The 12,414-nt window shown below is 33.1% G+C and overlaps 1 protein-coding gene across 1 annotated transcript; it reads left to right on the forward strand.

The window, feature by feature from the left end:
• The first annotated feature begins 542 nt into the window (after positions 1-542).
• Positions 543-9,945, forward strand: klhl10 (kelch like family member 10). Its single transcript, XM_965785.4, has 4 exons — positions 543-855; positions 906-1,535; positions 5,833-6,311; positions 9,044-9,945. The coding sequence occupies exons 1-4, from the start codon at positions 686-688 to the stop codon at positions 9,772-9,774; spliced, it is 2,010 nt and encodes a 669-aa protein (XP_970878.1). The 5' UTR covers positions 543-685; the 3' UTR covers positions 9,775-9,945.
• The last annotated feature ends 2,469 nt before the right edge of the window (positions 9,946-12,414 follow it).

Here is a 12,414-nt window from a genome sequence, read left to right on the forward strand (position 1 = left end):
ATTTTCTCTCTTAAAGTTCTTCCCTTCTCTAGCTCTTCTAAACTCTAGCTTATGTCTTCATTCTCTAACTCTTTCTTTTTCTAGTTCTTCTCGTTTTTAGCTTTTATTTTTATTAGATCTTCTTTTCTCTAGCGCTACTTTTTAGACCTCTTTTCCAATTCATTATCTCTTTTATTCTCTGCTAGTTCTGTTTTTCTCTAACTTTTCTCTTTTTTTCCATAACTGGAATTTTTTCTAATTTTTTGCTTTTGTAATTGTTCTCTTTTCTAGCTTCTAATTTTACAGTTTTTCTCTTCTATAGTTACCCTTTTTTGTAGTTCGCCTCTTCTTTAGCCTTTTACTTTTGTCTGGCTTTCTAGCTCTTTTTTTTCTAGTTTTTATCTTAGTTTTCAGTATTTTCTTTTAGCTTTTTCTATATTTTATAAAAGTATCTCGCATCTCCATGCTTATAGTGTTATAGTTCTGTGAGCATTTCTTTTGTGAGGGAATTTTTTCATAAAAATATTTGGGCGGCATTTGGTTCACGAGGACCAATGAAATCCCTTGGAATAAAAGCACAATAGAGACCTTTGCCTCCGTTGTCACTTTTGACTTTCAACAAATTTCAACCCCAATATTGTTCAAAATTATTTGTGTTCGTAACCTTCCTTGAAAGATTCCCACCAAGACGCAGAAGTACGATGAGATGCAGGATGCAGAAACCGGAAAAGGGCGGTGTATGAGCATGCAGGCCATGCAGACGTTGTACGATCTGAGGGAGAACAACCAGTTATGCGACGCCATCATAGTCCTTGACGACGGGACCGAGATCCCCATCCACAGGGCCCTCCTGTGCGCCTGCAGCAACTACTTCAAGTATTTGCGGCCGAAGAGGCGGAACGTCTCTCTAATTTTGCCAATTTCAGAGCCGCATTTACGACCCTCCTACACAACAAGAACGAGACCAAGGTGCAAATACCAGGCGTCAGCTCGGAGATGATGCACATCCTGATCAACTACGCCTACCTGCGGAAGCTAGACCTGAACAAGAACAACGTTTTCGATGTCCTGATCACGGCCGATTATCTGAGCATGTTGGGAGCGTTGGAAATGTGCTGTAAATATTTGGAGAACATCCTCAGCGCGAAGAACTGCATCGGAATTCTGCTCTTCGCCCGAAACCACTTCTGCACTGATCTTGCGCAAGCCTGCTGGCGCTTCATCATGAAGAACTTCATCCAAATCGCGCAGCAAAGCGACGAGCTCTTAATGTTGGCACTGAAGGATTTTCAGGAAATCATCAATGCGGATAATCTCAATGTGAAAAGCGAGGAGATCGTCTGGGAGACGATCCTCAAGTGGATCGATTACGATCCGGAGCAGAGGAAAGCGCATATTGTCACGCTGATGAAGTGCATCAGACTCGGGTTGCTGGAAACCCAGTTCTTCATGGAAAAAGTCAAAGACCACCCGTACGTCACATCCTGCGAAGAAAGTAGACCGATGGTCATCGAAACTTTGAAATTCTTATACGATCTCGAAAGAATCATGCACAAGTAACCCAATTTTCAGTCACTTTCAGCTAACATTTAGGTTTCGCTTGCGTGCTTGCTTGCTTGTGTACTAGGAGACCAAACGAGACAAAGTCGATTTTTTGTACTCAAGAGCGATAAATTAAATTAATTCTAAAATTTTCATGATGATCATGAGAAAAAAGTATGCAAAATATGCGCCTAGTCTCAGATTTTTTAAAACATACGAGTATTGTTTAAAGATTTAAGAAAGAAAGATCTAGATAATTGAATTTTCTTTAAAAAAGTTGCGTGACCACAAATTCATATTTAACTTCCCAGAGACGTTCAAAACGTTCAAGCGACGAATACGAGAAAATTTATTTTAAATCTAAACCGTTGAAGATAAAAATATGACCTGTACATTGCTGTACGAAATTTAATTCTTTACTACTTTGCCCCTTATTTGTATCTTCAACCATATTCGCACCGTTTTAATAAATATGGAACAAATTGGTAGTCACTTATATTTTTTTAAACATTGTCTTCGATGATATCTTGTTTGCAATTTTTTTAATTTTTAATGGAAAACATCTTACCTTCAAAGGAAATTAAAGTACCGTCTACATTAATGTTGCCAAAAAATTTTCCATCTTTACCGCAAAATCACCGACTGTGAAAATATAGACGAAGATTATATTTTTTTAATTTTATTTTTTCCATTCGGTCAATTTCGGCAAAATTATAGAAGAAAATTGATGTTTTTTACGACATCCATCGTTTTGAAGACATTAATAAATTACTTAAAAAAATCTTTATTTAACAATTGAGTTGAAGCTAAGCAAAAAATTTATTTTTTAAAGATACGCTACGAAACATTTATTATTTTTTTCTTAATTTGATATTTTTGAGTAAAGCGTACGTAAAATGATCAAAGACATCAATTATCATGGAAAATCACAAAACGTCGACAGTTTTTTTAAGATATCCACGAATATTAATGTGTCATTTTTTATACAAATCTTTTTTATGAATTTAAACACAGAAAAAATTACACTTAATTAAGTAGTAAAAGCGTATATGTAAAATGTACAGAATATATTGTTTTGGTAAAAAAAATCGAAAAATCACTGACAGATTTAAAGATATTTACTGATGATTATTTAATTAAAGAATAAATTTTGACAATATCATAAAAAACTGATGTGTACATTAATGCAAAGTGGTCCAAAGAATCGATTGCTATGAAAAAAAATACAAAATCATCAAAAGTTTTAAAAATATCGACGAAAGTGATTTTTTAAATTTGTTTGTCCTATTTTGCCAGTTTTAGGCAAAATCACAAAAAATGTTATTTATAGCACCAGTTCCACGGCAAGAAAACCGCAATATTGCGGACAGTTTTAAAATTATCGACAAATATTTATATTACATTTTTTTAAATTTCTTTTGTTTAATTTCGATAATTCATTTCTAATATCGGCGAAGTTGCAGGAAAATTGATTGTTGTACTATACATACAAGGTGAACCAGAAGCAATGCACAAAATTCATATATTTGTAAGGTGCTATTATTCAAAAAAAGTTTAAAAAGGTCGATTTTATTTTTTTTTAATTTTCTGACATTTTTCGTTTTCGATTAAAGACATAATTTTTAATTCATTTAAATGACAACTGGCATTTTTGTTATTGTTTTAGATAGAATACATTTTTATCTTTCTGGTAAGTATTAAAAAAACAAAAAAATTATGTAAAAAAAGTTATAAGTCATTGATCGAGTGTATTACACAAAGAGCTTAAAATCTTTTTGTTCTTGCTTTATGTTAAAGGAGTGATTTTGTTTGTTTATTTTTTTGGGTTTAGGTGTCCTATTAAGTGTTTTTATGCTAATTATTAAAAAAAATATAAAATTGCCGATTTTTAAATATGTCAAGAACAAAGAGATAAAGCCCATTATGTTTCACTGTCAATATTTTTATATTTTACTAAATTAATTTTTTTAATTTAATTTTTTTTGTTATATCCAGAGAGACAAACATGTGTACTATGTTTTTAACAAAACTGTTATCATTAAAAAAAATAAAAATGACGTCATCCTTCATCAAAATCGAATGACTTCATAAATGTCACAATGATGTCAAAATGTAGCATTTAAAAAGTAAAATCGACCTGTTCGAGAATTTTTTTGAAAAATTCCTAATTTTATTATATATTTTTTAAATGGACAATTTCGACGAATCTGTTGGACAAAATCATTTTTGGGATTACTTATATTTCTTTCTAACAAAACTAACTAAATTAAACTTTGTGTATGTTCCTATAGAGTTTTTAATTTGATTTTTATTGAAAAGTGGGTACTTTGAATACTTATTGTAACTTTTTTCTTAGTTAAGAAAAAACCAAATTCCAAAGTCTCATAATTAAACAAAAATTGAAAATCAATAACAATTTAATCAACTAAGAAAAACTACTTTGAGTATTTGCCAATAAAACTTTTGACGAGTCACTCTTTTAATTAGCTATTTAAAAAATCATGAGAATCTTCGAACCAGACTATGTTGTTTAATATTCTTAGCCCTAACAACTTAAGATAAGAAAATAACGCGAGATTTAAAGGGGAAACCTTTAGCCGCTAACCGAATAACAAATATTTTAAAAATAAAGAGACGCCCAATAATCGGTTTTTTTTTCTTAATTCTCTTTAGGGATAACGAGAAAAATCGTTCGTTTCTCATCTATTTCTCGATTTTTCGTCACTTTTTTTCTCGTCTTGAAAAAGTTAAGTTTTCTTGGAATTCTTGCTTCGACGGGAATTTTTTTTTAATTGTATTACAACTTTCTTCTTCAACACTACAACTTTCTGTGTTACATTGATCTGTATCTTCACTGTACTCGTATTTGCAGGCTTTTAAACAATATAAGACAGCTTAAATAATAATAATAATAATAATAATAATAATAATAATAATAATAATAATAATAATAATAATAATAATAATAATAATAATAATAATAATATGTAATTGTCCCTCAAGTCGTTAGTCATGGAGCATGCCATGCACCGTCTTATCGGACTCGTCAATATATGAAATTCTACAAATTTGTAGGGAATTTGGAATAATTGAGGTATTCCTCAATACTATAGAAAGCTTTGTCTTGTAGGAAGAATGACAGGCGACTGCGAAATATATTAAAAGACTTAGATTCCTTAATTTTTTGTTCCAAGTTGTTGTACAATTTGATTCCAGCATATGTAGGATCATGTTGACCAATAGCCAACCTAGAATGTGGCAGCTCAATGTGGTTTCTTGTCCTTGTATCGTACGCGTGAATATCGCTTCGTTTATTAAGAGTGCTTACATGTTGTCGAATAAACAAAAGTAAGTGAAATATATATAAAGATGGGAGGGTCATAATACCAAGTTTTCGAAAAATAGGACGACAGTGAGCTACTGCCTCCGAACTATCCATACATCTTAGAATACGTTTTTGTACTACAAATAGATTATTCAAAAAGCTGCTGGACCCCCAAAAAATAATTCCATAAGTAAGTACAGACTGGACAAGCCCAAAATATAACATTTTAAGAATGTCACCAGACACAGTGGGCTTTAAATTTCTTATTAAAAAACAAATCCCACATAACTTATTACACAATTTATTTATATGACTTTCCCATGTTAATTTAGAGTCCAACGTTATCCCAAGAAAATTAATTTCATTTACATTTTTTATTGACATTCCACATAGTTTAATTAGAACACTGTAATCAAGCGTCACATTTTTAGGCAAAAATTTAACCAAATAGGTTTTCTTCAGATTTAATACCAGCCCATTTTTCAAACACCAGTTATTTATAGTTGTAGACACGTAATTTCCACATTCAACCAAGTCTTCATGATTCTTGTTAGTTAATATTGCATTTGTGTCATATGCATAAATAATTAATTTATTAGATTTTGGATTAATTAAAAGAAGAATGGGACCCAAAACCGATCCCTGCGGCACACCCAATTCAACATACGCTGGTTCGGACATATGATCATTCAGAGTAACAACTTGTCTTCTTTTATGTAAATAAGTTTTAATCCAATTATTTGAAATTCCACGAATACCACAATGGTGCAGCTTTTCTAACAAGATACCGTGATTCACAGAGTCAAAAGCTTTCATCAGATCATAAAAAAGCCCAACTGTTTGTTGCTTATTATTTAATGAATCATAGACAGTCATTTTCTAAATTTATTGCTCTTAAGACTTTGTACTTCGCCTCGGATCCGTAGTTGTGATTTAGCAACCTTTTTAGCGATAGTTTTTAGAAATAGATCGTTAATTTTCGGCAGGAATGGCGAGGTGGTCACCCCCGAAATCGCGCGTCCCCGCCTGCCCCACGAGGTGCTGTTCGCCATCGGCGGCTGGAGCGGCGGCTCGCCCACCAACTACATCGAGACCTACGACACGCGCGCCGACCGATGGGTGAAGATCGAGGAGGTGGACCCGGCCGGGCCCAGGGCCTACCACGGCACCGCCGTGGTCGGCTACAACATCTACGTGATCGGCGGCTTCGACGGCATGGACTACTTCAACTCGTGCCGGTGCTTCGACCCCGTGAAGAAGGCCTGGAAGGAGATCGCGCCCATGCATGCGAGGCGCTGCTACGTCAGCACGGCCGTCCTGAACAACATCATCTACGCCATGGGCGGGTACGACGGCCACCATCGGCAGAACACGGCCGAGAAATACGATTACAAGACCAATCAGTGGTCGCTAATTGCCTCGATGAACATGCAAAGGTCCGATGCGAGCGCTTGCAACCTTAATAGTGAGTATTTGTTTGTTCTTGCAGCGATCGAATTACTTTGAGAGGTGAAAAGTTTAACAAGCTTCTAATTAAATTCATTAAAGTGGATGCGCTTTTAGCGGAAATATTTGGCATGGTGGGACCAGGTCGTGTTACTAATCAACAATGAGAGAACACGTTGCATTAACGAACTTGTTTTAATGTCCCTAACTGTTTAATGTTTGGGGTTTATGATGTGTCGCCCACGACGAGCAATCTTGCACCAAACGTGAGGAAATGACGCGTTAATTCGCCGCGTTTTTCCAAGTATTTCAATTAAAGTCCGAATTGTTTCAACTTTATATTAAAAATTGTTGAGAGGAAATGATCAATGTGAGGCAATTTTTGGTTCGATAGTTATTAGTAGCCGCTTTAATCACAAAGATGAAAAGTAATTTCAGGTATTTGAAAGAGTAAATTTGAACTGCTAACGGGTTATTATTGGAGTTACGAGTTTTTTGCGTGGTGACAAAAGCGTTTAATGTTTCGTCCGGTTTAGAGGCATGAAGGATTTGCTTTCAAAAAACGCAAAGGTCCAACTAATGATTGGTATTTCAATGTTTCATCGATTTTAGTCTGTGTCCTACCTACAGAGAACTAAATACTAGGAGAAACAAGACACAAATAGCATTTTCGGATTTACTTACAAAGTAACTAACTGAACTTCTGTTCTTTTTTACGTTTTTTTGGTAAAGTGATTTAATAAAATGCAAATCGAATAGCAATATTAATTGTTGATGGGTTCGTATTTAAAAAAAAATTGTGAAAAAAATTATAATCTCAATGAAAATGAGAGAAAATTAATGACTGCAACTAAAAAATCTGTGAAATGAAAATCCGTGAAAAAAATCATTTTTCTGATTTTTTTTATCTGTTTAATCTACTTTTACATAACTTCTCATTAAGTCTGAGTTAGAATTCAAAATTTGTAGTTTTTATAAATCACGTTTCTTCTTTTACTTTGGAGTTCAAATAAACCTGAATCCAAAAATTTGGGAATTTTTGGATTCAGGTTTATTTGAATTTGAATCTATCGTGTTTGTTTGTTTGATAAAATTTATACAATTTTCTTCGTTTTAACTTCAAATTATTTAAGGATTATTTGAATTCCGCTTTTGTATAATTTTGGGTTGCAGAAAACGAAACTACAAGAATAATATATTTCTGCTAAAATTAAATAGATAATCTGCAACTGAAAAACCTTAAAAATTACATGAAACTTGAGAAAACCTCGAAATATTAGACACCTGTATCTGGAACGCCAGTCTTTGTAATTAAAAATCTTAAAATCCTATGTTCGCTACAAACTACAAATGTAGAAATTTTAAGTGAAATACATTTTTTTGTTTATAAAAAACAAAATACCAATTATACAGAGTTTTTTCAGAACATTCTTAGAATTCCTTCTAATCTAGATTAATTAATTAATTCTTACGAGTACGTCATCATTATACAATGAACCAAGCGCCTAAACTATCTAGGTACCTCACGAAAAAACAAATTAGTACATCATCAGCTACTTCAAAAATTGTGATAATTTTTCAAAAACATTTTTTTCAAAATCATTTTGGTTTTTTAATTTTTCAACAAAATTTTTTTTCAAAAGGTACCCTATTACGGCAATTTTTTGCTAAAAAATTGTGCTCTAAAAATAACTTCTTTAATAAAATTAATTTTCAACCAAAAATTTTTTCTTGAATAACTCTGAAACTAAAAGAAATTTCTGAAAAAATATTCTTGAGAAATGATCACATTTTTAAAGTAGTTCATGTGCTAATTTGTTTACTTAAAAAATTAACGCTGGTCAACAAAAACCATTAATTAGAGAAAAATAAAAAATGCACCTAGCTGGCGACATTTTTTTACGTTCTTTTACACAAAAAATTATTTAAACACGGTTTGTTTTAGAATGACTAGAAATCATAAAATTTCGATTAATTATTATTTTAATATTTTCAGTAATTTTGTCTTTACTTTTTTGAAGTTTTATGATTAGGTAAGTTACAAACAAGTAAGTGGAATATTATGCTAAAAATGCGCTTCGCGCTACAAAAAGTTGAAAGAAAAAGAGTTTTTTATAAAGCAAAAATTTATTTTGTGCTTACAGTCATCTTACGATTGCAATTTTGAAAATTGGCAATAAATTTTATTTGTTTGGAATGAGCTCGAAGTTGATATAATTATGTTTTTAAAGTTTTAAGTTCTTCGGTTTTGGTTTACAAAATTGTCACATTTTCGGCTTTTTCTCTAAATAGCGCCCAACTAGACACCCTTAGTTAATTGCTTTCTTGTTAATTATTAGAGAGAACGGTGAACTTTTTATGATTCCTTTTTACACCATCAAAATTTCCAAATACATTTAGCGGTACCGAATTGGTCTCTAATTTTCTAAGACGATTTATTTGCAAAATAAGTCAAAAACTGCAACTGTCATAACATATTTTACTAAAATTACCACGAATTAATTTGCTGTAGAAGTGTCACTAAAAGGAAAGCAATGTTGTATTTTCTTAGTTAGTCTGACAGTAATTTTTTTGTTTGCTCACCATTTTTTAGTCATATAATAGTAATATATTATTATGCGAGTAATATATTATTATGCGAGTTTTATAAGACGTTCTATTGTGGCACGAATGGTTTTGGAGCACGACGAAGGAGTGCTCCAACAGAATGAGTGCCACAATTAAGTGTAACGTCCAAAATTTTAATTCCAGACAAGATTTACATCACTGGCGGTTTCAACGGCCAGGAATGCATGCACTCGGCGGAGGTGTACGACCCGGAGCTGAACCAATGGACGCTGATCAGCGCCATGCGATCCCGGCGCTCCGGAGTGTCGTGCATCGCCTACCACGACTACGTGTACGTGATCGGCGGCTTCAACGGCATCTCCCGGATGTGCAGCGGCGAGAAGTACAACCCCCAGAGCAACACCTGGACGCCCGTGCCCGACATGTACAACCCGCGCAGCAACTTCGCCATCGAGGTGATCGACGACATGATCTTCGCCATCGGCGGCTTCAACGGCGTCACCACCATCTACCACGTGGAGTGCTACGACGAGAAGACCAACGAGTGGTACGAGGCCACCGACATGAACATCTACCGGTCGGCGCTCTCCGCCTGCGTGGTGGACGGCCTGCCCAACATCGAGGACTACATCCACAAGCACCGGGACAAGCTGATGGAGGAGAAGCGCCAGAAGATGATCGCGCTGGAGAGCCAGCGGCAGGGCACGCTGAACACCATCCCCACGCCGCCGAATCCGCCCATTCCGCCCAACCCGCCCGAGAACGTGATAACGGCAGCCCACGGCAACTTGCAGCAGCTGAACATTTTGCAGCAGCTGAACAACAACAACGACAACAACCAGGTGGTGGCGGTGGCGGCGCAGGACCCCGGCCTGCTGATGGACATGGACGAAGCGGATCACGATGGGCAGTAGTTGTGTCACTTGATGTTCGATTCTTGGATGGAAGGTGTTTTTTCCCCATGAACTATGGTGTGACCGTCTGTTTGAGATCTAGTTACTATCAAATGTACTATAAGTATAGATATCATTTTATTTTATTTATACACATCTTTATACATTAATATAACATTTTATTGAAATTTCTTTGGTGGGGTTTTATTAGTTTAGGGTACGACGAGTCGTTGCGGTTTTACTTGGAAGTGTGTTTTGGTCTTGGAGCTCGTAAAGCTAATGAAAGGGAATTAAGGCGACATGAGGATCGCTTCAATTATGTTTATTACAATAAGAGGGTTTTTGTCCGATGAGAGTGTTTTGGCGCTTTATAACTATGAAGGAAATAATAATTTTCGAATTGTAAAGTGAAACGAAAATATGTTTGTCTTGATTTTACCATTTCTACACGTGGGTGCTTATTTACGTATGTATTTAATTTTTTTCAGTTTTTTAAATATGTTATTTGTTTATAATAAGCAAACAAAAATTTATTCGAAATATTTGTTCGTGTTTCTAAAAATAATTGCAAATGTAATATTTACTATTCATTAATTGATTTGATTAAAAAATGTTGTTAACAAATGAAACGGATATAATTGTGATAAATTTGGAAACGATGTTCGATTTACAACATATGGAACAGAGGATAAACCCGGTAATACGACGTGTAATAAAATAAAACAGGAAGTGACATTATATTTTATAACAGATAAACTTTACGTGTTATAGTATCTTGCTAAAGCTTCAAGTTCAACAGAACTTCAGGTAGGTAACCAAAGTTGGTGTAAAACTCAAGAAGCTACTTAAAGTTAATATTATTTTTGCAAACAATAAATCAGCTGTGCACTAACAAAGTCACTTTCGACTTTTTCCTGTAAACTAGGTCACGAAATAATAACAATAACAAAAATAATAAATAATCATTATTATGGGCGAAGTTTAGCCGAAACTACTCCAACTTAACCCAAACAAAGAACACAGGGAAATAAAATAATTATAATCATGCATAAATAATAAAAAATAAATGTGATAAACAAAATTAAAAAAAAATCAAAATAAATAAAATAAAATATTAAAAGAAAAAATAAGTGATTTTTATTAATATTCCATACGCTGCTTGTCTGCTTACTTAAAAAGAAAAAGTTTTCAACTTCTTTGTGAAAAGTATTTGTAGAAAGTAATTTTAAATGAGCATTTAATTTATTATAAACAGAAACAGCGTTATACGTAAACGAACGTTGAAACATTGCTGAATGAAAATGTGGTAAAATAAATAAAATAAATAAAATAAATAAGATAAATAAGATAAATAAAATAAAAAAATAAATAAAATAAAAAAATAAATAAAATAACAATAAAGTAAATTAGGAAATCTTAGATTAGAGTTGTGGATATTAAATCTATATAGTAGGTTTTCACGAAGATAAAAATTTTTTATTTTACAATTATTACTTTACAATTTATTAATTTATTATTAATTTACAATACCTATTCAAATAGCATAGATACAAAATGCTCGAGTGAGTCTATTGGCCTTTAAACAATAAAACTCCTAATTCAAAATTTGTTGTTTCAGAGAGGCGTAGAAAATACAAATTTATGAATTTTAAATAAATGTTGTTGTTCGAAGACTAAGGCTTGGCTTACAGAAAGCAAAATTAAAATTTATTTCCGAATTTCGAGTTATCTCGAATTAAAATTTGGTTACAACTAAAATTCCCTGTAAACCAGCTCTAATTTTTTGTGTTCATTATCACACAATGTAATGACGACACAACGCTAAAAAATAAGATAAATAGTATTTCAAAATTGGTTACACAGCAAATTTTTTATTATTTTCTCCAGCATGGACTCTTTTTAACAACCAGGTACATTTTAAGAATCAGGCTGTGCAGAATAATTTTGCATGTCGATCCGAACGAAGGATCTCCGAAATTAAGAAGTTTAGAAAAAAACGAGTGACACATTCTCGAGTTTTTTGAGATAACAATTTTAGTAAAACTCCATTTTGCTATGATCTTTTATTTTCGACGTCTAAGCAAAAGATGACGTGTCGGCAAAGTTTTAAACAAATTTTTATCTTTCTTATTATTAAAAGTAACAAGATGCACATTTTTTCGTAACCATCTGTTTACCATTAATAAATAAAAATAACCTGTAATAACAGTTGTATTTTCTTTTCTTTTCTATCCAATCGTGCAAACTTATCGTCTGAGATAAGTTTCTAATTTTGTAAGTTTGTAATTTCAGTCAATGAAAATGCCAAAAACTCTCAAAATGTAACCTTTAAAGTACTTATCTCGTGAGAACAAAGTATAAATACTTTTATTTCTATTATCACTAGTCCGAGACTTAGTTAAAAAATTTCAGATTTTGGTTTGATGGGCATTATCTATTGTTTATTTTTAAGTCAGCTTTGGTACCTGTTCATTATAACACTCTTTTGGACGTGTTAATAACGTTGTTATAAGCACCAATTATAAAAATACCACAAGAGCCTGACTAAAGTTTGTAATAGTTATGCTTTAGCCCGGCGCATCCACCATTTCGCAACCTATTAACTCGCCACAATTTCATTTCTCGTCAAGTAAATGTTCATTGTGGATAATAATCCTATCA

The sequence above is a fragment of the Tribolium castaneum genome, chromosome 2, assembly GCF_031307605.1.
Source record: "Tribolium castaneum strain GA2 chromosome 2, icTriCast1.1, whole genome shotgun sequence".
Classification (NCBI taxonomy): domain Eukaryota; kingdom Metazoa; phylum Arthropoda; class Insecta; order Coleoptera; family Tenebrionidae; genus Tribolium; species Tribolium castaneum.

Bases quoted from the DNA above. Each gene is read 5' to 3' on its own strand.
- klhl10 (XM_965785.4), top strand. From the start codon at position 686: ATGCAGGATGCAGAAACCGGAAAAGGGCGGTGTATGAGCATGCAGGCC. The intron at 1,536-5,832 runs GTAACCCAATTT...AATTTTCGGCAG, and splicing joins CTCGAAAGAATCATGCACAA to GAATGGCGAGGTGGTCACCC. The intron at 6,312-9,043 runs GTGAGTATTTGT...TTTTAATTCCAG, and splicing joins GAGCGCTTGCAACCTTAATA to ACAAGATTTACATCACTGGC.